The sequence below is a fragment of the Stigmatopora nigra genome, chromosome 3 (genome assembly GCF_051989575.1).
Source record: "Stigmatopora nigra isolate UIUO_SnigA chromosome 3, RoL_Snig_1.1, whole genome shotgun sequence".
Lineage (NCBI taxonomy): Eukaryota > Metazoa > Chordata > Actinopteri > Syngnathiformes > Syngnathidae > Stigmatopora > Stigmatopora nigra.
The window spans coordinates 1,413,739-1,440,354 of record NC_135510.1 but is presented as its reverse complement, the minus strand read 5'-3'; the positions used below and the strand labels follow the sequence as shown (position 1 = coordinate 1,440,354).

The 26,616-nt window shown below is 38.2% G+C and overlaps 2 protein-coding genes across 5 annotated transcripts in view; one reads left to right on the top strand and one right to left on the bottom strand.

The window, feature by feature from the left end:
* The window catches only part of samd4a (sterile alpha motif domain containing 4A), a 63,776-nt gene extending 56,690 nt beyond the window's left edge, over positions 1-7,086 (top strand). For 3 of the 4 annotated variants that reach the window (XM_077714041.1, XM_077714042.1, XM_077714043.1), the window contains one exon: positions 146-7,086. In XM_077714041.1, coding sequence (XP_077570167.1) covers positions 146-174 — 29 coding nt within the window. In that variant the 3' untranslated portion in view covers positions 175-7,086. The remainder of the gene's footprint in view (positions 1-145) is intronic. The other variant, XM_077714044.1, reaches the window with a different exon arrangement.
* Positions 7,087-9,308: 2,222 nt separating this feature from the next.
* Positions 9,309-25,816, bottom strand: gch1 (GTP cyclohydrolase 1). Its single transcript, XM_077713846.1, has 6 exons — positions 25,330-25,816; positions 16,627-16,736; positions 12,369-12,424; positions 11,362-11,393; positions 11,215-11,299; positions 9,309-11,143 (listed from the first exon to the last, which is right to left on the bottom strand). The coding sequence occupies exons 1-6, from the start codon at positions 25,691-25,693 to the stop codon at positions 11,017-11,019; spliced, it is 774 nt and encodes a 257-aa protein (XP_077569972.1). The 5' UTR covers positions 25,694-25,816; the 3' UTR covers positions 9,309-11,016.
* Positions 25,817-26,616: the final 800 nt, after the last annotated feature.

Below are 26,616 nucleotides of genomic sequence, written 5' to 3'. Positions count from 1 at the left end.
TGTGTGTGGCTCCACTTTTTTACCTAGGTCTACAATGTCTTGTGTGTCTTGTGTCTGTCTTGCTACTGCAACCAAGAAATTTTCCGAAAACAGGATGAAACAAAGTTCTAACGACTGCCTACTCTGTTCTGTTTTCTATCCTCAGATGGAGCTGATCGCACATCAACTATATGAAAGGACAACCCAGGTGAGAGCAGCAGCTGAACCATGTTGACCGTAGGTTCACATAGTCCTCTCACAGCAAGTCAGGCCTCCAGTGCCCTCTTCCTGTAGCCAAAGGTAGAGCTCAACCAAGGGAGTGGGAGTCATCCAAGAAACACAGGCCAAAATTGATGGGGTTGGAAAAAAAACACTTCCCGCTGTGCCCATCAACATCTCTGTCAAAAAGGCAGGCCCGGGAGAGAGAAATATGGTGGTCTGGACATTGTATGAAGCGCTCCCCTTCAGATTATCTGGTCAGAAGCACTTCATCAACAAAGGCGGGCATGCATGCTGGGTTCGGGATCGGGGCACAGAAGCTTTTCGAACCCGCAGGCCCCTTCCCTTAGGGTCCTGGCGTCTAAAACTTGAGAGCTTGTGGCATTTTTCACATGTATCAGTACCTCAGACCCCCAAAACGAGATGGTAAGCATTTGGGAAAGAACTGTTGCCCAGTTCTCAGCAGCAAACAAAACTGTTGATGTATTACGTGTCTTTATTGTTTACATAACGATGCTACTTTCAAAGGGTACAAAAAGGGTGTGAATGTTGAGATATTCTGTAAAGCTTTGGCTTCCTAGCAGCTTTACATCCCTGGAGTAGCCATCATTCTAGTTTACAAGCTAATTCTTTATTTGATAAGCCATTGGCTTGAAAGTGTGCCAATCAAGAGAGAGAAATGGTGAAAGGGGAAGAAAGCGAAATAGAGAAGAAGAAGGTCGAAGGAACTGGGAGGAATGTGAAGAAGGTTCTTGGGATGAGAATGTGGATGTTTGAAGGAGCCAGATATCAGAGGCAGGACCTTTGACACCTTCAAACGAAGGAGGGAGTGTATGTTGTGTCCAAACGTGTTCAGTTTGTCTAGCAAGAGGAAGAGGAAGTGACAAGTCAGTCGTTTCTCAAACGATTCAGTGCGTTTTCACAGAGGCTTTTAAGATGCGTGCTTTCATCATGTGAATGGAGGCTAACTAGAGCCGCTTTAGCCGTGACCGGACATTTCGTCGACGGACACTTTGTCACCGGACGCCTCGTCCCTGTACGGTTCGTCGAACAGACATATCGTTGCCGGACATTTCGTCGGCGGAGATTTCGTCGGAGGACAATTTGTCGCCAGACGCTTCGTTGTACAGACATATCGTCAACGGACAATTCGCCGACGGACTCGCGAACAATTGCTTTAAGGCAATATATAAAACAAATGATTGTTTCTAAAATAAAATGCAATAAATAAAATAATTTTATTTAAAAAGAAGAAAAGGGAAATTCACAGGTGGATTTTTCTTTACTTTAATTATAAACTTTATTTTTCTTGAAATTGTCGCGCGCTAGGAGATACTGGTTAAGGTTAGTGATTAGAATTAGGGTTAGAGGATAGTGGTTAGGGGATAGTGGTAAGGTTAGTGGTTAGGATTAGGGTTTGGGGATAGTGGTTAAGATTAGTGATTAGGGTTAGGGGGGTAGTGGTTAAGGTTAGGCAAACTGTCTGGCGACCAAGTGTCCGTCGACGAAATGTCCGGGTACCGCTTTAGCAGTGGGATTTTTATTCATCTTCATATTTTGAGTTTTCTTGTTTTGTTAAACCTTTGTTAAACAGGGGTGATTTAAGCTGCATATTGCAACTATATGTATCTCTTCCTTGGAGGAAAGCATGAGGTGTCAGGAAAAGGGAAATACTTTACAGTAATCAGTCCATGAAGGGTTCTCACCCGGAGACTGTCTGACTGGAGATAGTGCCACCTAGTTGCTGGAAGACCGCCCTCAAATAGGCCAAAGATTGATCGGTCCTGGTCAACTTTTAAGCGGTGCATTCTATCTTTAGCTATAACTCTAGAATTTCATATTTAGTTTTAAAAAGCAGGTTATTGTGTCTGGAATGCAGACTATATTCAATTAGTAGTTTTCTATTGATATGCGGTGGCTAAGAAACACTAACAAGAATGATTGGAAATATTTGCCTTTATTTGTTGTTTATTGCAATTATTTGTGTAATAGTACAATTCTGCCTTTGTTTGCTGCACTTAATATATATAATGTGATCCACTAACATCCAAATTGAGCACCTTTTTGGTGTCTGGCGAAAGTAAGCTTTGCTACTCGGTTCTTTTGTCTCTTTTGGACTACCGAACCTTTCTATATATTTTGCCTGTCGGTGTACAAGCTCACTTCAGACTATCTTTTTTTGGGTCATCATCGTCTCAATGCAGTACGCTGTAAAATAGTGGCGCGTCTGTATTGACACGAAATGAATTTGAAGCCCGTTTTTTTTTTTTTTTTTTTTTTTCGTGCTGTCAAAGGTGCATTGTGGGGGATTTTCTTCATGGAGTTGATCATGCAAAAATTCTCAAATGGTGCCTTATTGTGCCTTTGACATTGCCATCGTGAGGGCACACTGCCACACATTACGTATGTGGTCTTTAGTATGGTAATGTTGCACCGCAGACTACGTTTCAGTATTAGCGGCTTCCTTGTGGGCTTCCAAAAGCGCTTTTTTTCATATATGAACAGGCAGTATCTTGATCCCAGTTTCCTTTACCATTCGATTCAGTACATCAAGAAAATACACTTATTCATTCCCCTACCATCCCCATTCTTCAATTTTGTCGCAGCTGTCTCATACTTTTATTCCGTTAGACGTAATATTATTTAAAATACCATATGTATTAACAAGTTATGGCTGGTAACCATACTGACATCTCAGATATTAACAGTTTGTTTCTTTTATTGTCGTTTTGATGTTGCTCTATAACTAGGGGTGAGCAAACTATTCCACAAAGGGCCGCAGTAGGTGTGGATTTTCATTCCAACCCATAGAGAGGTCACCTTTTCACCAATCTTGTGTCCTACAAGTGCAATCAGTGGATTGCAGTCAGGTGCTTCTTGCTTTCTGCAGAAATCTCATTGGTTAAACTCTCTGTGCTGGATCGGTTGGAACAAAAACTTGCACCCACGGCGGCCCCTCGAGGACCCGGGTTTCCGACCCCTGCTCTATAATCATGTTGGTATACTTTAGTTTAAGGTAAAGATTTTTTGGAATGTTTTATGTGAAGCTTTAGTGCAGCTGAGGGTGGTAGTTGGTGCACGGCATGAAAATCAATGTACAGTACATGTCCAGGCACACGCAAGCTGTAAGACGATGTCGGTATGTGCTTGGCATCAGAAAAATATTCGGCTCGCTTCACTTTTTTCACATTTTGTCATGTTTCAGACTAAAGCAAACAAAGACTGGGGTAGCTGTAAAAAGTGATTTTATTTTTATTTCATCATACAAGTATGTAAGCAAAGTCTTTTCACGCTGACGAGCGTGAAAAGCCCCCCCTTGATAAATGTGTGCACAACACCCATGTCCAATTAGCTCAATTTACAACAAGCGTATTCCAATGGAGCTATAGAAGCATATTTAGAATAATGACTAAACACAAGATGCACCAGTGTTGCTTTTGTGACCCTTTTCATTAGTAATGTGTGTGTAAAATTATAATATGTATTTTTTTAAGAATAAGGAATTTTTTTGAGTAAGATGTAGAAAAATCAAGTCGCGACATTATTTATCATTGGTTCCTACGTAAGCCTGGGCGTTATGACAAAAGCTATTATGATTTTTAAAAAACTCATTCGATCACATCTTGTCTTTCAAATTTTAAACTCCAAACTTCTGTGAATAAGCAAATACATTTTTTACTCGTTTAATCATGAAATTACCTAAGTTACTTTAAAAAAAAGTTAAAATATGATTATAAAAAGCAATTTTGTTTTTGCTGTCGTGCAATAATAGATTAGACGACTCCTTTGCCTAAAACTATGAAAAGTAATGCATAATAAAACCTGCAGAAATGTTGACGGGTATCTTTACTTTTACAAATTATCCTTCAAAACAAAAGTTGCTGCGCAGTAAAACAATAAGTAACATTTTCAGAACAATTGCATAAATTAGAAATCTCCTTTATATCGAGTAAGAAAATAATTCAAATGAGGACAGATGGGTTCAAATAGGTTAAGGAAGTTTTTTTTTTTTTTACTCTGTGTGCCTCACGTTCATTCAGAAGTACAGATAAAGTACATGACAGGGAGACTTCACTATTATCTTTTAGTGGGTAATTCAGTATAGTTCTGCATCTCATAATCGCTCCTATTGGCTGTTATTGTCCTTTTCATGCGCCATGTTAGTCGCTCTATTGTTAACCAAGCTGAAACAGCTTTCCTTACCATCCTCTTCTTCTACTGAACATTGGTCTGGAACTAGCGTTCACGTCGAATCAGCGCCCCCGTTCTTTTTGATGTCCGGGTGTTGTAATTACAGCGTAAATGTATCGTCTTTTATAAAACGTTTTTATTATTTCTGTCGACAAAAAATAAGTGACGATGATTAACCTTATCATTTTATTGGCCAGGCATATTCCCTAGTATGTATTTTTTCAACTTTTCCAAGTTAACGATTATTGTAGCATAGCCGACTTTACGCAACCAAGCAACGCAAACTTTGAGAGTCCGGACAACCTCCCTGAACTCTGAAAATCAAGACAAATTGTCACTTTTTCAACCATTTTTGTCAACTATTTCAGAATAGTAACAAATGTCCAATTTAAATTCCTCGAAATTCACACCATCGCTGCGACTTCCGCATTTCATTCAGTTGCACTGTAAACCGGATAAATTCGGTTACACCAGTGCATTGTCACTCATTTGAGTTAGTTCTGACAAATGATTCGTCTTGTTCCGACTTCAGCGCGACATTGGATTCGGAATCGATTACATAGGTAGCCTCTATTGCTTTAACATTTTCGTTTTCCTTTTGGGGAAATAAATATGATTAAGGCTGACTAAACAACAGTCTTTTGTTTTAGAACAAATCATCATCAGTGTTGTTCTAAAGGAAGTAGGAGTACACAGCAATGGTATCTGTGTACTTATCAATATACCTGCTCAGGATAAGCACAAAATGGATGGCAATTTGGATGAAACTTATAATAAGAAACCCAGACTCTCCCAGATGTTTCTTGGTTCGTATTCGACGAAATATCCCATGTTGAAGTCATCTCCACAGAACTGACATTTGCACTTTGCACAACATGCATTTGCAACTTCAGTGTTACACATGGTAGAATTACTGACTGTAGAACGCACATAGAAGGACCGAAACACACAAAAAAGCTTATTTTCATTATGCTGTACTTTTTCAATAGTTTGCAAAAACACAATATTTCAATTAATGTAAAAACATAACGGGTTGACGGAGGTTGGCAGCTCTGCTGTAGACGTTTATCTGGATTTAATGCCCCAAACGAGACACCGAAAATATGTTGTACCTTGCGTAAAAAAACAAATATGACATATTTTCCAGGATGTCTCTTTTCAACATTTCTTCTTCAGTAAAATTGATGAAGTGTAAAATAAATGTTAAAAGGGGAAGACCACCATTGTCTAAATGACTTTCATGTGAAAAATATTTGCGCAAATGTCAACACAAAAATACTTTTGGTTTAATATTGGGAGACTGAAGTCATGTTCGCAAACAAAAGAGTCAAAAAATCTGAGATTAAAGTTGTTACATGACTTATTTGTACGTTTCAGTTACAGGAAGTTGTTGTATTTGGCAAAGGGCAAGCGACAAATTGTCGCGCCAAACAGCACAGCCGGTCTGAGTCGGGGTTTAAAGGGACAACATTTTGCCTTTTCACTAGCGTACTTCTTTATTTCAGCACAACAAAAACTTTCAGACACCGTTTTGTGCATTACATTTGAAAAAAACTTGGGACTTGAACATGGCTATGATTGGCCAATGGACTTTTCACATCTTCATACCAAATACTGACTTTCAAGTTATGTGTGGGCTGCAGCCATAGTGTTATTTCAAAAGTATTATTGGACTTTTAACTCAAGACATGATTTTATATATACACATGCAGTATGCTGTTTTGTATTTTTGGACTTGTCTTACTTTCTGCAGTTGAGATGAGATAACATTTAACGTTTGCGTTTTAGGTAATTGTTGTTGTTTTTTGTAAATTCGGCATCTATTGCGTCGTCAAATTTTACCGCTTGACTGCTCCTTTTTTTGCATTTTTAGTGTCATTTTGATCAAAGAGCCGATGTCCTGTATTGACTGCAGGCTCGCGTATACGTTTTGACTAAAGAAAAGTGTTGTTTCGTATCAAAAAACAGAAAAGATGTGTGCAAAAAAAAGGTAAAAAAAATGTGCAAATTGTAGAAAATGAGTAATTTATCTTTTTAAACCTGCATGCAGAAGGCTAAGAGTCATATTTAGAATAACAAATGGCAGTGCCTTTTTTTGTACTCGAGATATTTACCCCTAATATAAGTGGGGGTTTTGTTTGTTTGTTTTGTTGTTTATTTTTTTAATGATCTTTCAAAATTTTACCAGGAGCGAACCAATGGCAGCTGTGCTGGGGCTCATTCACACTGCACACTCATTTATTTAAGTCCTTTTATGAGGCATGCCGAGTTGACTTGGCGAAATGGATTAGTGGAAACTTAAAAAGATATTACCAAAAGGCATTTTGGAAGACTTTTGATTAGCTACTATGCTACTTCTTCAAATTAAAAATTAGACCGCCCCGCCGTGTGAACGAAAACCACTCAGCCAACTTCACTTGGTGTCGCCATGTTATGACCGCCTGTCCGTTTTCTGTTTTGTGTTGTTATTTTCTTGTTGTTTGTTTCCTGTGCGAGAAGGAGAGCGTAATGACGACTCTGTATGTGTAAAATTTGAATGTGTTTAAGTGGTTTCTCATTGTCTTGCTTTTATTTGTTGAGACTTACCAGAATGCTGTGACTTGGCATGCCCCGTTATCCATAAAAAAAAAAAACAAATGTATTAAGACCTGGAGTTAGTGTGTCATTTTGTTACAGGAAAAAAGTGCTTATTTCAATACTTATATTTATAAATCTTTTTTTTAAATAATTGGAAGAATAAAGACTTAATTTCAGTTTTTATTCATTTTTTTTACATATTGTATTTTTTCATTCAAAATTTAAATATCTCAAAAAGCAATAGTTATAATTAGCAAATATAATTATTAGACCTTTTAGGGACTAGTCAGTCAGTACAGTGAACATCAATTTGAAAGTTATCTGATGATAAGAGATTTTTTTAAGCGATCATTCCATCTCTTCCAGCGATGTCCAGTTAAAATGGGCGGAATTTATAACGATAAACAAAAAAATCACTAAATACCCATGGCAAAATACACTAAATTGAATTTTTCTTCGTTGTAGTTTTTCAATATTGTTAAAATTAGTTTTCATATTTTTTTAAAAAAAATCTATAAATTTTATTTAGAACTTTTATTATATCTCTGGAATCTTTTATTCGATTTTTTTGTATCTAAAAATATTATTTTATCTTTCTAATCTTCCCCAAAATATTTCCTGCGGTTATGATTAATTAATTCACTCTTTTTCCAAACCGCTTCTCCTCACGTAATGTGCTGGAGCCAATCACAGTTGACTTCAGGCACCAGGTGGAGGACGCCCTGAATCGGTCGCCAGCCAATCACAGCTCAAGGAGATGGATAACCATACACGGTCACACACTCACACTAAGAGGTACAGTGATCCCTCGGTTATCGCGGTTAATGGGGACCGGGATCACCCGCAATAAGTAAATTTCCACGAAGTAGGGATGCCCCTTCAAAAATGCTTAATTTTAATTTAATTAATTTTTTTATTTTTATTTTTTACCTCCCTGCATACAGTACACCATATAGAATCAGGTAGAGAGGGAGAGTGAAATTCATGTTATAACAAAAAAAAACTAAAATATGTTGTCTCAATGTAATATTTTTATTTATTTTTATTTTTTTCCCAAAAAAAACACAAAGCTCTGAATCCGCGGTGGCTGAACCGCGCAGTAGCGAGTGACCAGTGTAATTTAGAGTGTTCAACAAGTCCACCCTGCATGTTCTTGAGATGTCAGAGTACCCGGAGAAAACCCACAAAGCCCAAGAACATGCAAACTCCATACGAGAGGACCGACTTTGGATCAAACCACTGAAGTCTAAACGGTGAGGCCGATGCGCTAACCACGCCTCCACCAGGCTGCTTAATTAATTTATTGTATTTTAATTTAATGCTATATTTTTTTCCTGCCCAACGCAAAATACACGCAGGTAAACTAATCCTACAATTGCATGTGAAATGGGGTTCTTTTACAATTGGGCCCTGGGATGCAAGTTTTAGAGCCTCTGTAACTAATGTAATTTAATTATACATACATTGTGCCTTAAAGGCTTCCCATTAACGTTAAGTTATTTTACATTATTAAAGATAGCTACTGTTCAGTGATGCCAACATGGAGTATAAAAGAATAACCAGCACACAAAATAACTTTGTTAAAAGTAGTATGTCTCCTGCACGGGTACATTGGGATTAAAGTTACAGTATAGTAGTGCACATTTCTTTTACTTTTGCGTACTAATATAAACTGGGTGTTTTCAGCCATCTAGTGGAAGATAGTTCAATTGCAAAACAAAATCTTCGGGTATGCATACGAACACACATTTTCTCTCATATCAGTTTCCTAACCGCTTTATCCTCACAAGGGTCGCGGGTGGTGCCGGAGCCTCTCCCAGCTGACTTTTGGGCACGGGGCTAGGGACACTCAGAATCAGTGGCCAGCCTATCGCAGAGCACGAAGAGACAGACACACTCACTTTCACACTCAGGGGCAATTTAGTGTCCAACCATGCATGTTTTTGGAATAAAGGAGGAAAGTGGAGTATCTGGAAGAAACCCACGCTGGCCCGGGGAGAACATGCAAACACCACACAGGTGGCCGACAACTGGACTTGAACCCAGAACTCCCACTGAGAGGCCGGCGCACTAACCACTCGGTCTACCAGTCCACTGGTTTTTCTGACTTCTAAGACCTATTTGTTACTGTAACTGTATAAGCCTTGAAGCTCTTTTGGCTACATAATATTTGCTTGGACATTGCACGTGAATGTTTATTTACCAATATCTTGTGAAAAGTCTGGTCAACAATTTTTTTGTAAAATCAGACAATTACATAAAAGCACAATTGAACGTTTATCGCAGTTCATTTGTCCGGACTGCATTGGATTCCAAACTAGGTAAACATGACAGGAGTCTGATAGAAAGAAAATGTATTGTTTACTCTTATTACATGTATGTACTCTTACGGATGAAGACGTTCCAATAAACAGTACATAAAGTGACATTAATAGTGTTGGAGCCATACAACTGGCCTTCCTTCTCCACAAGGCCACGCAAAAGGAGTCACACTTACAACTCCACACACGTATAAACTCACATACTACACAGAGTTCAACACGTAGCAGATACTTGCTGGCACAAGAAAACACACACATTAATTTGATTTTGAGTTGAAGTCACAATCAGCGACACATTCAAGTTGGCACATACAGACAATATTTTCCATAAGAGGAAAAACAATTTGTAGACTACATATAGATGTATATATCGTGTATTTCTAGCATTCAGTACATTTCAAGGTGTGGATCAAGCTGGTGAAAAGTACATGCAAATTTCATGAAGAAAGTTCTGGGCAAGGGAATCGAAACCAGAACCTTCTTGATGACACAGACCAGTGTACTTTAACTCCGCTTCTGTCATTGATGGAAAAGGGTATACGTTCCATTTTGAATGGGAGGGCTGGCAGTGAATTATCGCACTTAAAATGGATTAGATGTCAATGATGAATCGTGAAGTAGTTATCAACTGTTTATCTGTAAAAAGTATTATTCCGTATTGACCCGAATATAAGACGACTCGATTAAAAAAAAACCTTTTTGAGCAACAAATTAAATTTTTACACAGAAAATTATTATAACAATCTATTATAATGGACGTGACTTATGTATGTCTCATAATTTCTATGTTGCTTTTTAGTCTTTTGTCCTGTATTGAAAATTATTTTATCTTCAACCTGCACAAGGGACTTCAGATGGAAATTAGTTTTTGGCTATAATCTTACATATTTACATATGTTCATTAAAATTTATATTCTCTTTCTTTTAAATAAGTCAAACTCAAACGCATATTCACGAGATAAAGTATGTTTTTTTTGCCTCATACACATCATGCAAAACTGTATCATGTCCATATCTGAACAATTAAATATGTAAAGTGCATTTACTTTTGGCTTTTTAAATTTAAATCAACAGACCTACTGTGATAAAACAACAAAATTGTAATAACTGCGTTAAAAATCAAAGTGGTCTGCATTCCCTTTAAAGATATCTGGCGCCATCTAGCGTTGTGAATGGGTATAATGTATAGACCTCGAATTTAAGAGGACTGACCCTTTTAAGTCTTATTGCAAAGCAAAAAAAATACACCATCTTATATTCAGGCCAATATGGTAAAATGTAGGTTTCTTGTAAATTGCTTACTTTGGTTACTGTATTTTTTGGGCCACAACTTTTATTTAATTTTATCCTTTTTTTTAAGTTTGTATTTTTATTGTTTTTACAGGTTTAAGTGAACACGTGTAAATGAATGAGAAGATAAGTCCCTGTTTTTTGATGCACACTTCTTTGGTTGAGAGATTTTTATGATAATTCACACATTTCATCATATCCCGTTGTTTTACATCAACATTATCTTATGGTCACATTGATTTTTTTTCTTTAATTTTATAAAATTTGGGCGGTGCGGCTTCTTGTCGGGTGTGTGTTATAGTCTGGAAATGATTGTAATTGTAATCTTATGATTTGTCTTCTTTTGGTAAAATGAACACACAGCACACGCACACAAGTGTTGACGAACTGTTTCCAATGCAAATGGCGGTAAAAGCTGGCAACGGGCGAAGGAAGAACTTCAACTCCTCACCAGAGTGAGAAACTCATCACGAGTTTTAGGGTCTTCCCTGAAGACTCCCAACATGGTGCTGGTGATGGTTTTGCTGTTCATCTTTTGGACACCTCGCATCACCATACACATGTGACTGCAGAAAACCAGCAATTTGTTTAGCACATGGCGCATGACAACACAACAAGGTATTAAGCGCGTTCGTACGTAGCTTCGATGACGACACCGACACCGGTGGGCTTCAGGGCCTCGGTGACAGCCACAGCAATTTGTTTGGTCAACCTCTCCTGAACTGGAAACAAAATTCACACGTGAACTCTGAATGTCATTTTTGCGTAACAATACTTTTCTTACCTTGTAGTCTTCGACTGTAGATCTCCACAATCCTATCAAGAGGAGAGTATAAAGAGCGGGGTTAATTGTTTTGGATTTATTTTGACAACAAACTTAACCCTGTGAAACTGGATTGGACGTTTTTCACCCTCAATCAGTTACTAAATCCATTTAATATACAGTCATACCCCTAAGATTGAAGTTATAATATCCACCAAAATTAAATGCATCTACTTATCTATTATTTTATCTTGAAAATATTGTCGCAGATACATTGATTATCACTTTAGAAGCTCTCTACTTTATACTGGGCTTCCATTGGCTGTCTCACAACAACCACTGTTTCAAATTCCTCTCTTATGTACTTTTGACCGGCATTCGTCGTCACAGAGTTGTGATGGTGTTTTTTTGTTGGGTTTTTCAAAGTGTAGATAAAGCAGCTGCTTCTGTTTTTATCATCATGCCTCCTAATAAAATCACCAGTGCAAATGAAGAGTAGTGGTCAGTGTGGAAGAAAATGACGAGTTGCTTGAAGGGCATAAAAACTAACTCTCTAGAGTTAATGGAACACTCGACAATTAGGGGGATTAAAATGAGAAGGCAGACGAGGAGGAAGCAGCTAGCATTGCATTAATTGCATTAATGAGCCTATCAGTAGTGTGAGAATTGCAACTTGAGAATAGGTTCAAAACGTATCATTCATTTTCAATTGTGAAATGGCAATGGAAATTGTTTTAAAATGAAATAATTGCCCACCACATGAAATTTCATGCGGTTTGTAAAAAAAAATGCTTAATTATCTTTAGATTGAAAAACTACTGTCATTTTGCAATGAACAGATTTTAATTGATCACGTCCAACGGTTGTGTATTTAAGAGGATTATTAGATTCCATATGTGTGGACAAGCGCAGGATCTGATCCCACTGACCCCAATACCTTTAGGCTTAGAACACTAAAACCACTTACTAATACTCTTGAACACACACACGGGCGCGTACACACATTACAACAATATCACTGTCCTCACCTGGCCAGCTTACTGAGGCCCAAAACTCGCTTGTTAGGGAGGTAGCCGATGTGGACCTGTGGATGAGAACAAATGCATTTAGAAAGAAAGAGATGATTGAAGCAACAAACAAAAAAACGACAGCACTTAACTATTCATGATTACATTCTTGGATAACCCTTTCAAGGACAGTGCTATGCAAAAGTTGACATATAAGACCTTTAACCCTTTGTAGGGCAAGTTTGAAATTTTCTTAAAGTAAAAAAAAAAGATTTTAAAAACTGTTTTTTGTTATTTTGAAAAGAAAAAGGAATTATTATAATAAGTATTATTTTGTCATTATTATTAATCTTTATTGAACTCCATTCATTCATTTTCTGTAACGCTTACAAGGGTTCACAAGGGTTCACAGTAGTTTCTGGAGCCTATGCCAGCCGAATTTGGGCACCAGGTGGGGGACGCCCTGAATTGATGGCCAGCCAATCGCAAGGCAGACTGACAACCATTCACAGTAACATTCACACATAGGGACAATTTAGAGTGTTCAACCAGCCTAGCCTGAATGTTTTGGGGATTTGGGAGGAAATTGGAGCATCTGAAGAAAAACTCACGAGAACATGCAAACTCCACACAGTGAGTATCGAACCCTTGAACCCACAACTGTGAGGCCAACACACTAACAACTCATCTGCCGGGCTACACCTTATTGGGTTCTTTTTAATATCTTCTATTCATAAATGTGTTAAATTAAATGAAAAGCATAGATTAATGCAAATTAAATGAATAAAAACAAATACAGTCTTAAGATTATTATTTTTTTAGTATTGAACTTAATGCATGCCATAAAAGGCAATAGATGCTAATACATTTAGATTGGGAGGGCTGGCGGTTAATGGTCATCTTTCAGTGCCAATGAAAGCCCCAGACATCCAATGCATTCTGAGTTAGGTTTGTTTCTTGCTCCCTGACGTCCAAAATCGAATCCTTCCACAATGGTTTTGGTGCAACTTTTGACATATAAAAAGCATCCACTTTGATTTTTGCTGAGGCGTACCTCTAATGAATAACAAATTTGTCTTACACATATTGAAACTGTGGTTTGAGTTTGTCATGTTATTTATCCTATAAATAAAAAAATGGACTATTGGCACCTGACATTGCAAACAGACATTTATTTTTATTTATTTGATTAACCCTTGAAAGCGGTCTTTCAAATCTGTCAACGTATACTTCCCGTATTTTATAAATTCTTTGATCATTTCAAATTGTGTACGCCATATAACAACTTTTGTATGGGATTTTTTTGAAGTAGGGGTTTTTGTAAAACTGATTTCGTTTTACTAATTTCTTCTCTAATCCAGATCATGTCGGTCACTTGTACCAGACGAAAACGTCATTGCCGACTGCCAATAGCATTGTCTTGCTTTAAGCATGAAATGCGCACGCTTATTCACCTTTCACACGTCAGAAAGCCCTCCATTCTGGAGAAAAGTTATACTTTTACATGCACCCTATGTGAGTAATTATGTGCCGCGTTGCATTTGTACGGCTTTTTATCGCTTAACGTATTTTCTCGCATATAAGCCGTATTTGGAACTAAAAAATGGATGACTGAATCAAGAGTACGCCTTACATACGCACAAGACTTGCTCTTCTTCACCAGGAGATGTTGCCAAAGTAACATTTATCCTTTGTTGGTTATTTTCTGTTTTGCAGTAAGAAAACAACCATTACATACTGGATGAATTACTAACTTACTTATGATAGTGACATTAATAATGTGCTTTTGATTCATACAGTATCTCAGAAATACCATGTGCAATGATTTTTTTTCTTAAGGTTTTTGGTTCAAAGAGATTAAACCCATGAATGGAGGTGACAATTGTGAATCAGGGGTGTCTTATTACGGGATAAATTATAAAATTCAACAATTTTAAGGCAATTTTAAGGGTGCGGCTTATACACGGTGCTGGCTTATATGCGAGTAAACATGGTAATAAGGGGCACTGTAATCATTAATAAGTGGAGAAATTGGCCGAGGTAGATAGGTATGGTCTTTGCTCCCGGTGCACTTTTGCTTTTTCTCTATGTAAACAAATGACTGTCTTTGAGTTTTCTGCCGTATATCCACTGAATAATTAATCATCTTGTATTGTTGGGTAATGACAGCAATCATGCCATTCTTTGTTTTCTTGAAAAGTAGTAGTTTGAGAAAAATGTCCACATATGGAATAAAAAGATGGTGATGTCAGAGAAGTCGGCCAAGCAAGGAAGAATGAGTCTGAACGTCATCAGCTGGAGAACCACTGCATTAAAGCGCTGCAGGCTTTAGTTCTAAAACACACACACACACACACACACACACACACACACACACACACACATGCTCCACCCAAATGTCAGACGCAATTTGTTGACGAGATGAGAGAAAGGGCAAGCGTGCAAAGATCTCTTTTCCTTGTCTTTCCTCTTTTTCTAGCCGTCCCTCCTGCAGAAGCCTGATAGTGACATCAAGCATGTGGAAAGCTACAATTTCTATTTTCTGCATCTCTGTTACACCTGTGTGCATCTGTGTGTGTTTACTGGGGAGGGAGGGGGTATGATAAATGATAAATGATACAATTTAGTAGTCAATTTAAACAATAAAATGAACAACCAGACAAACAGGCATTGTTTACCGTAACATATATTTAGAAAACGTTATCCTCAACAACAAAACTTACCATAGTCTTGCTATTACTCCAACTCATGACCAAATCCATTACTTTGTCTTAACCTCCCAGCACCTGGCATCCACGTGTGGACATCACATTTTTGGTTGTCAAAAGACTACAATTTCAAATGTTGGACAACAAAGGCCTGGCATTCACTTAGGATGTGGAAATCATTTTTCTCAGAAACAACAATTTCTCGCATATAAGTCGCCTTCTGATTTACAATTTTCACCTCCCTATTCGTGGTTTGAATAGGGAGTACAAATGTGTTACTTTCAAGGGAAAATCTTAAGAAAAATGATCGCACATGGTATTTCTGAGATACTGTATGAATCAAAAGCACATTATTAGCGTCAGTATCATAAAGAAGTTAATATGCCTGTCTTTGTAAAAGCACAATATCAAATTATTTAATTTGAAAAAAGAAACAAGCCTATCTTGATTTTTAATGACAGAAATTCCAATTTCACAATAGTATATATTTCCAATGTTTTCCGTTGTTTTCATCAAAAGCCAGGTTAAAATATTTGTTTTTGTTCATGCTCCAAAGTGGGCAGCTCAGGGTACTTAAGTTTTCAGGTTATGATTTTTAGGCACTTAGGCAGACAGCTTGGGGTCCTATCGTTGTAGTTAGAGTTGTAGTTCTTTTGCATGGAGTACCGCAAACGTTTTTTCAGCTGAGTTTTCAATGTTTGTCTAAAAGTTGACTGTAGCGCCGAGGAGAATGCCAAGCAGTGTCATTTCCCTGGAATACATGTTAAGGGAGCTGATGAATTAATCCGCTAAAAGTATTGTCTGTTTATATTTACTCTGCTTTGAAATAAATCACCGTATTGGCTGAATTTGTCTTGCGTCTTTGTCACCTTGCAGTTTTTGCGCATGTAAGCCGTACCCTTGATTCAGTCATCATTTTTTGAGCGACAAATGCGGCTTATATGTGAGTAAATACGGTAGTTGCGGAGGGTAAGAAGAAGCAAGGCAGCTACATATCACTCCCTTTCATGTGCCACTAACACACTCACAGAACAGAAAGGATTAGAGGCAACACTTCTGACAGTGAAAAGCTTTATAGACACAACCACCTGATGGCACAAACATACAGAGTCAGAAAAGACTTGCTCTAAGTGTGTTATTTTCCGGTGTCGCTAAAGGTTTACACTGTTGGGAGGGGGGTTTGAAATGGCCCCTTTTGTTGTTGTAATCGACATGCACCTGCAGGCAAGATGGTGGGATAAAAGAGGTCATGAATGAATGAGTACCCATTAAAATGAGAGCAATGACCAATCCCGTTTTAGTGTAAGAGTAATGATGTCAAAGAGGTTGGCCAGAGGCTGAAGCCAGATAAAAACAGAATATAAATAAATTTAATCTAATACTATTTTTTAAAAGATCATATCTGTTTTCAAGTACATAATGATTTGTGAGGATTTGTGAATATCAAAGTAGCCATCGGGACAGTTGTCAAATTAGTGCGCTCCTGCCAGGAAACGATCACTTTCAGCGACACAATGCTGGTTTTCCCTGACGTCATGTGTGTTTGTGTGCACAGTGATGACGTCTCTCACCCTGCCGATGATGGGCACCAGGTGATGTTCGCACATGGAGAACACATCTATGTCTTTGACAATCACCATCTCGTCGTGGTCCTCATCAAAGATAGCATCGTTCAGAACGTCTGCACACAAAAACGTAGTAACCATTACATTACTGCAGTTTCAAGTTTACACTTCATATTGAGTTTGATTTATTTAATAAAAGGGACAATACATATTAGGGTGGCCAGGCGCATGAGCGGTTGGCGCGTCGGCCTCACAGTGGGACACCTGGGTTCAAATACAGTTTGGTCCACCTGTATGGAGTTGCATGTTCTCCCCGGGCCTGCGTGGGTTTTTACCAGGTACTCTGGTTTCCTCCCCCATTCCAAAGATATGCCTGGTAGGCTGATTGGTCACTCTAAATTGCCCCTAGGTATGTGTGTGAGTGTGAATGGTTGTTTGTCTCCTTGTACGCAGCGATTGGTTGGCAACTGATTCAGGGTGTCCCCCTGCCACTGGTCTTCAGCACCCTCTGCCTCCCGAGTGAGAATGAAGCGATTTAGAAAATGAGAGAGAGATAATACATCTTAATGAACATATCAATGTTCATCTTAATGAACACATACATGTATAAATATGTGAGATTATAAGCCAAAGGCTGAGTCCCATCTTTAGTCCCTTGAGCAGCTTGATGTTAAAGACATTTGGATTGGATAACTTCATTCATTCCGTATTCGGGAAATTTCATTGTGACAGTACCAAGAAGTGGGGATTGCAGATACAGAAAAAAAACCCACATAGTTACAAGTTAGACAGTACAGTCGCAAAGGCCGCAGAACAACAAACCAAAAGCACAAAGCAAATTAAATGTGATCATTAAGAATCACCAAATAAAATCATTAAGACAGAGAAACAGCAAAAACACAAAACGGACAAAACTGGAACGGCACCATCTTTGTTGTGGTAGCAAAAACGGATACAGATTCAAGAAAAAGACTTGAAATTTAAAACACAATATTAAATCAATAACGCAATACGGGACAAAAGACTATAAATCTGCATAGAAACAATGAGACACACAAATAGCACAGGTCTAGGCAGTGTTGTGATCACATCCAGCAGCCAGGCTTTAAGATGATTGGCAAAGAGGTTCAGAGACAGGAGTTCACGTATTGTGATTGGTATTGAATTCCAGGTATGTGAGACACGAACAGGTAAGGTGCCTTGGCTAAATGGATTCTTTCTGTAGAGAACAACAGTCACCTCTAGAACCAGCTCTTGCTGATCTGTTGTAATTTTTTTCTACAAATTCTTGCAGTGGAAGAGGAGCTCTGTGATGGAAGATTTTGTCAACTAAGATGGCATCAGCATATTTACCCGTATTGTCCTAGTTCAGTCTTTTATCTTTTTTTAATATCTGACAGAGATGGTACGTTTTTGGTTTTCTGTCCAATACTTTGAGAGCTTGCATATGAACGGTTTCAATTGGTTTTAGAGTTTTCTTGCGGGCCAATGACCAACTTGTTAGGCAGTGAGTCATTGTTGGAACCCATTGATTTTATTCAAGTAAGTGATTTCCACTCTTTTTATCATCGACTTTTTCGAGTATGTAATCAAGGTGCTGCTTCTCTACAATCCTATTGCTTTATTGCTTTTTTTATTTAGTCACCAGTCTTCAATAAAGCGCTTTTATCGTTTTGTGACGACACAGATGCTGCTGAGGCGTACCGGGCCATGTTTTAATTTCCTGACTGGCAATCAGTTAGAGGCAGTGAAAGAGCTGCAGGAGAGAGGGTCACCGACTTGTTGCTGCTGCTTATTGCAAGATGATGAGGTAAACATGCACCTAGGTAAAAGCAAAACATACAAACAAATGGAAAGCTTCTTGTAGAACAGGGCAGGGCAAACTATTCCATAAAGGGGGTGCAGGTTTTCATTCCAACCCTTAAAGACGACACCATTTCACCAATCTGTTGTCCTAAGTGAAATCAGTGGATTGCAGTCAGGTGCTTCTTGTTTTCTGTAGAAATCTCATTGGTTAAAGTGTCCGTGCTGGATCGGCTGGCTGGCCACCAGTTCAGGGTGTCCTCCGCACTCTGACCCAAAGACAGCTGGGATTGGCTCCAGCAACCCCGCTTCTCTTATGGAGTATGCATGTTATCCCATTGCCTGTGTGGGTTATCTCTGATTGATCCAGGTTACTCCCACATCTAAAAAAGCATGCAGATTGTTTGATTGTGTGCGTGAAAGATTCCTGGTCTATTTATGTCATGTGATTGGCTGGCAACCAATTCAGGGTGTGACGCTTGTTAGGATAAATAGTATGAAAAATGAATGACTGAATTTTCTTGACAAAAAAAGGTGTGTCTTTCTGTATGGAGGAATCAGACTACTACTTATTTATTATGTTGACTACTTATTTATTTTTTACCTATTTATTGATTATATATTTGTAGCATTATTTATTGATAATTTATCTGTTTGATTATTTAGATGTTGTTATTTGTGCACTTCCCTATTTGTTTATGTTGTTGGCTACATATTTGTTCATTTATTTTTTTATTTATTTGTATGTTTGTGGTTGTTATTTATGTACTTTGTGCTGAAGCTTTAAATCACGTGTCTAATGATAATAAAAGCATTCAATTCAATTGCTGTAATGATTCATCTCACTTTGATGTCAAAGTAACAATAAAATATTATTTTTTTCTACACAGATCTGCTTTTTTGACAAGCATGGCATTAGCATAGCCACAGCTATACATTTGTTGGAGGTTTTTAGTTCAGGTTCCAGCACCTTTGCAGAAAACCAATCTTGAAGGCAAGGGCTGCCAACGGGTTCACACAGTATTAAAGTGGTAATTGTGTTTAGGGTTTTCTTGTGGAGAAACAGAGCAAGTTACCACTAATAAAACCTAGTTGGTACCAAGTTAATCACAATTCAACTAAAACCTGTATATGTTGCATGTTTTCGAGGCATGAGTACTAAACACAAAAGACTTTTGGAGGCAACACTTGCTCTGTTAGAATCAAGATCATTTGGCAATTAATAAGCAAACACGCACACACTTATCCCACACCAGACTGGTGAGAACCAAAGCTGGTGAGAAGCTGTGAGGGATGTCATCTTATCATCTTAGATGAAAGATAGGCAGGGGAAGATTGGACAACAGGTAATGACATTTTTATCCATTCTCTCTTCATATATTTAACAGCATCCCTCCTGAACAAGCTGTTTTTATTTTTATACATCGATGGACACACAATTCATTTTCCAAAGATCCTTTTAGTTTCATGGCATCATACAAATGATATCTTCTTACTTAGAACAATATTGTAATACACTACCGATGGCACAGCTTGCCCAACTGGTCAGCTTCTCTTCCACCGAATCAGTTTAAGAATTACAGCAATCTTATAACCTTAGTACCACAAATGGCATAGCTTGTTTTAGAAATAAAAAATAGATTTGTCTTCATATATGTATTAATATATAAAAAAAAACATGAGTTCAGAACCTTTCAATCTATGATGTGATCAGGCAAAGGATTTACATAATTCAATACAGTAACACCTTAAGATACAATCTTCATACGATCTGAGCCCATGCTCGTATGTCAATTTACTCTTTTCTCAAATCGTTTTCCCATATAAAATAACATAATACCAATTAATACATTCCCAGCAACTGGAAAAAACACTTAAAAATTGTTGAGGACCTGGGTTCGAATCCAGGTCATTCCACCTGTGTGGAGTTTGCATATTCTCCCCGGGCCTGCATGGTTTTCCTCCCACATTACAAACACATACATGGTAGGCTGACAAGACACTACATTTCCCCGAGGTACTAGTGTGAGGATGAATGGTTGTCCGTCTCCTTGTGCCCTGCGATCGGCTGGCCACCGATTCAGGGTGTCCCCGGCCTCTGGCCCGAAATCAGCTAGGATAGGTTCCAGCACCCCCGAGACCCTAATGCGGATGATGCAGTTCAGAAAATGAGATGAGAGAGATAATTCACCAACTATGTTCACAAAGTACAAATTATCTATCTAGTGGTTATGATCTGCAATAAAATGTGACATTATTCTATAGAATATTGTTATGGAGTTCTTACCTTCGAGGCGGACGGTAGAGAGACTTGACGGCAAAAAGTTCAGTTAGCTACACTTTTATGACACTACGTAACAAACTTTAAATTAACCATATTTTTTTGCATAAACGCTGGATTTGTCGCTAAAAAAATTATGACTGAATCAAGGGTATGGCTTATTGCGCACAAATTAGACTTGACATGCATGAAACTGCAAGTAGAAAAAGGGTTAGGCTAAGAGGGTCACTATCCCACAGATGTCAATTACTTAGATTGGCATATGTAGACCTCCATCCCCCTCTAATACATTCTTTACGGAACGGAGCTTTGGGCCATACTTGGGGAATGCTACACAAAAAAAAGCATTATCTTCATCAGCATTGAAGTTATTGCATCCATATGTGCCATCTTGAATGGAATCATTACACGAGAAGGAAGTTAACTTGCTTAGAGATTTAAATATTAACTGGCTCAATAAATTAAATCAGAGACAGTTGAAATCACCTAACTAAATGTAACTTTACGCAACTAATCACAAGTCCTACTAGACTAAGTGCTTCTTCCGAAACATGCATAGATCTGCTCTTTTCCTTATGAGTATGAGAGGACCCATATTCAATATGATTGCAGATCTATCAGACCAAAAACTCATCCATTTCTCAAGAAAGCTCCCTCAAAATAGATACTCATGTGCTCAAAAAACATATCAGACAGAGCATATGACAGTACCAAAAAAGGAGATCCGAAATCGGACACAGGCGATAGATATACTATATCCATTATCTAAGGCATTTGACACCATCAACCAATGCTGACTGAATTGTCTCATTTTAATTTCTTACCAAACCCACCAAATTGGGTTGAATCACACTTATCTTTAAGATCACAGTGCGTCGGGATACAAAACACAATCTATTTCGCAGAATAACAGTCTGGGAGTACTGCAAGGGTCAGTGTTAGGACCACTCGCTGCTCTTCAGTCTTTACATAAATGATCTGCCAAGCTGTTGTCCTTCAACTGTCACCTGCCAAATGTATGACGATTACTATACCGTTCTCTATGTTTACGCAAAAGTCAAAAACATGCTACGCAGTGACTCTCCGATGCAATTAAGAGCATAAATAACAGGCTTGAAAAATACCAAGTACACTTAAACACATCAAAGACTGTCTGTCTGTACTTCTCAAAATAAGTGACGGATAACAAAGGCCTCAACGTTTTGTTCAATGAAAAACAATCAATGTAGTCCAAGAATTTGAATACCAAGGATTCACATTTGACCCTCAACTTGTCTTAAAACGACATATAAAAAATACGCTAAATAAAGGTAACATAGTAAGCATAATCGACCGGAGGCGGTCAATCTGTTTTTTTGATTTTATACCGTAGTGACGCAGCTGTGGTTGCGGAAAATATCGCGACATTAGTCATCTAGTGACGTCACTTAGTGACGTCAACCAGCCAAGCATGAATTTAGCGACACAGACGGGGCGCAGACACTTACAGAATCCTGCCCATCAACGACCTCCGGTCAAATAAAATTAAATTCAAACCACAATGTGGTGAATCTGCAATACTTGTCCACTTAGGCAAAGCAACAAAATAAAAGGGGTGGTCTAAAGCTGGGGTGCCCACACTTTTCCTTCCAAAGGCTGCATGCTGCACAAGCATTAGTAGTGTGATATTATTAAACATTTGAAGGGTGTTTACTATTGGCTAACTTGTGACCTACAGGGAACAATAAGTCTGCATTGCCCTCTACTCAGACCTACAAGCGAAGTCAAATTAATGGTCAGCCCCAATACCCCCAAAGAAAAGCAAAAAATCAGGCTCACGTTTTCAGAAGTTTCAGCAACATGCACTGATTTGTGTGTGTGTGTGTGTATGTCTCATGTCATTTTCTAAACCGCTTTATCCTCATTGGGGTCGAGGTGGGTGCTGGGGCCAATCCCAGTGGTCTCCGGGCCAGGGGCGGATGACACCCTGAATCGGTGGCCAGACGATCATAGGGCATAAGGAGACGGACAACCTTACACACTCACATCCATACAATTTTAGAATAATTTTAGATTTTTTCCAATCCGCCTACCATGTTTTTGGAATATGTAAGGAAACCAGAGTCCCCGGAGGAAACCCACGCAGGCCCGGGGAGACCATGCAAACTCCACACAGATGGACATGACCTGTATTTGAACCCAGGACCTGTGAGTTCGACGCGCTAACCACACGCTCCACCAGGCTCCCTTGTGCGTGTGTGTGGGTCTATAGTAAAAAAAAATAACTATTAAAAAGCAATATCTTTATACCCCTGGTTTATTTTGTTGGTAAACTCATCCACTGCAATGGACGGTTATAGAAATCAAATCCATTTGAATTGGAAAAGGTCGTCACTGAGTGAACATGTTACACATTCATTGATGGTAATGGACATCTAATCCAATTTGACCGTGGGGCTAGCAGCAAACTGAACAGTACGTATAGACTGACACGCCCGGTTAGTAATGATATTGTTAACCATTAGGGCATCTGCTTACAGTATGGAGGAACACTACTGTGCATGTACGGATGACAAATATTACCACCACCATGCATGTGTATCAAGGATTCTCAGCCAAGCAGTGGTCGGTAGAACAGTGGGTGTTTTATTTTTTATTTTATTTTTTTCACCTTAAGGCTTATGGAAATACAAATTTGATTGGCTTTGCCGTCATGATTGGTGGACTTTAATTTGTAGCCCTAGTTGGTATCCTGTTAGCATGTGAACATAATGTTGCTAAATTATAGTCTCTAAAGTGGATATTGGCACGTAAGGTCATCATTGTTTGAGAATTTAGTACAGCCAGGACCATATTCCCGGATCAAACTGTGGTCACAAGTTGAGTAAAAATTTTGATCAATCCATATAAATAAGCTCATAAGTTCTGTTAAATCTCTGCAAAGCTTTTGGTCATGTGCTTGTCAACAAGAGGATTTCTGCCACATGACCTGAGCATGCACATGCACAAACACACAATACCATGTACACTGATCAAACTGTTTGATTTAACTCTTTAAAAAAACACTGCTTTCTGTACTCAACTGTTTTCTGTGTGTTCTCTGCTTTCCCAAAATTCAAGGGGGAGGCATTTCAAACAACCAATGAGAAGAAGGCAGTGCTTGGGGTGCAACACATGCTGTATGCATACCATTGTTATTATTTTCAGAGTTAAACTTCTAGTAATGGCAATCAAAAACAACTTGGTTCAGGCCACCGTCGTGTTTTGTCTCAAATGTCTCAGATTCTCCCTTAGTTTACGCATTTTTTCTTTCAAATTTGGTCCTTGAGCTCATAAAACAAAAGTGCTTAGTCAAACCACCTCCAGATGAGTTCCAAAAGAGTTGGGCAAATAGAGCATATTTCTGACTTCACTGAATATACCATGGTGAGGCGAACTGGGCGGATTGTGCCTATACAGGAATACGATCCAGCAAATGGACTTCTGTCAAACACAAGTTCACATTCCAGAGTGCTATTATGAAAATTGCAGGTGCTAATGACTGTGCATGTTCACTTCTTACTTATGCCTTTTCTCTTTGCCTTTAACCTACCCTCCTGCATACAGGCTGAAACAAATCCACATTCACTCAATTACTGCCATTGATAGTGATTTATTTTCAATTGGATGACTGCAATGAATGAATTTCATTCATTTTCCAGAGCGTTCTTTGACAAATATCGCTGCCACTGGTATTGAACAAGTCCAAGGTAGGAATGAAAAGGAATATCTCCCAGACGACCACTTTGAATGAACATCAAATAATGGAACATCCTTTCAATTTGTCAAATTTTAAAAATGGTTTCATCGGGAATGAGAGAGACGGATATTCCAAGCTAGATCATTCCCCAAACAAACATTAGTAGCTAAATTTTAAAGAATAGAATAGTACTAGAAGTACACATTGCAATGCAAAGTTCAAGTAGATTTTTCATTTGAAAAGAATGATCATTTACAGCCATACCTCTTCTAACAAATGCCTCTAGATATGATATTATCAGTTTGAGTTGGTATACAAATGGTAATGGTAGTCATTTATGTCGGTTTCTCACATCTTTCATACAAAAGTGGGACACTTAGATCCTTTTTAAAGGGTTTAGTTCACGTTGTTTTTTGGGGAGGGGGTTAGGACTTACGAAAAAAAGTTCTGGAACCAATTAATTTCGTAAGTAGAGGTAATGTACTTATTTAGTCACATCTCTTCTTACAAATGACTAGACATTCAATTTTCAGGTTGGGTTGATATGCAAATGGTAATGTAGGCATTTATATCTGTTTCTCACATATTTCATACAAATAATGGGATAATTTGATCTTTTTAAAAGGGTTTAATTGGTAGTTTTTGTTTGTTTTTTAGGACGAAAAAAAGTTCTGGAACCAATTTATTTCGTAAGTAGAGTTAAGACTGTATTTATTTACCGATCTCCAATGAGATATGCTCTCAACCAAAGTGAAACATAGCGCGAGTTAAATCCTGTTTTAAAAAAAGCCCCGTTTTAGTGGAAAATTCAGTGGAAGAAAAAGGACAGATTGGTCCCACCTGTTGGTTGGAGCACAGCAGCGCTTACCCGAATGTCCCCCGTGAGAAGCGTTACTTTGAGACTCACCTATGATAGTCTCCTGGTAGCCCTTGGTGAAGAACTGCATGGCCGTGGCAGCTCTCCATGGAGTTTTAAGGAGCCCCTGCCGCTGCGGGTCTTCCCCGAGCCCGCGTAGGATAGTGGTGTAAGCTTCTGCCAGGGACGGGAGGCTGATTTCGTTGTCCTCCACGCTCCTGGTGTGATCCTCTTTCCAGCTCTCTGCCACCGAGGGCACCGAACGGCGCAACCCAGGCTCTGCGGCCGGACCCTGAGAAGCAACAGGTGGCCTTTTGAGCACTCCGTCAAAGTGTCCATTAAGAACCAAATTGGTGTCTCCCGTGTCTTTTTTGTCTTTTGACGTGATTTCCGTCGGCTTTGAGCGCTCCGTCATTTCTGTGACCGTCTCACGCCTCTCTCGCTCCCTCTCTGTCAGCTAAACACTTGTCGAGTCAAAAGGTTTTTTATTTGTTTATTTATTTGTTTTTTTTTTTTTTTTACTACTACTCTCTTGCCTTTTTCCCCCTTAAGTGACAACTAGGCATCTTCGCCTTTTATACATGTAGATTATCCATAAGGGACTTCTTATTGGTTGACAGACTCCGGTGGGCGGTGCTACAACATTGTTCACAAATTACGTCAGAACAACTGACAGACTAACCTAATAACTATACTTCCTCTACTACAGCACATCTTACTACGGAAGCTTATTGCATTCACCTTAAAAATAGAAATTAAAAAAGCCCTAACTTTTTGGGGGAGGGTTTTTTTTTTCATTCTTTATTTTTTTAAACATTTGTTTTTCAAATTAATTATTTTTCAGGGATTGTTTTGAATTCATGTTTTCTTCTAAGTTTTACTTGTTTTTCCCTCGGGTTGTTTTTTTTTAATAATTATTTTATCTTTGTATTTCAAATGAAATATTTTTGGCACGGTTTTTTCCAATTAATTAATTTTTAAACTTTTTGGGGAGTTGCCTTTTTGAATTTTTTTTCTTCGTTTTTTTAAGTTATTAAATTATTGAATTTGTTTTTTTTTTAATTATTTTTCTTGGTTTTTACAATAAACTTTTTGTTGTTTTTTTTTAAATTAATTTTATTCCTTTTCGTTTTGGCAAAATATATATTTTTTTTTAAAGGTAAATGCAATGCACAAGTGGCACAGAAAAGAATGAATAACAGCGACTTTTTAACATAGTTTTATTATAAAGGTATAAAATAAATATTAGCATAGTTTTGTTAAACTTCAAAGGACATATTGCTTGTGTGGGATTGACAAAAACAAGTTGTACCTTAAATTCAATTAATCACATTTTGA

Bases quoted from the DNA above. Each gene is read 5' to 3' on its own strand.
- gch1 (XM_077713846.1), bottom strand. From the start codon at position 25,693: ATGACGGAGCGCTCAAAGCCGACGGAAATCACGTCAAAAGACAAAAAA. The intron at 16,737-25,329 runs GTGAGTCTCAAA...TTTTGTGTGCAG, and splicing joins CTACCAGGAGACTATCATAG to ACGTTCTGAACGATGCTATC. The intron at 11,394-12,368 runs GTGAGGACAGTG...TCCTCTTGATAG, and splicing joins GGCCTCAGTAAGCTGGCCAG to GATTGTGGAGATCTACAGTC.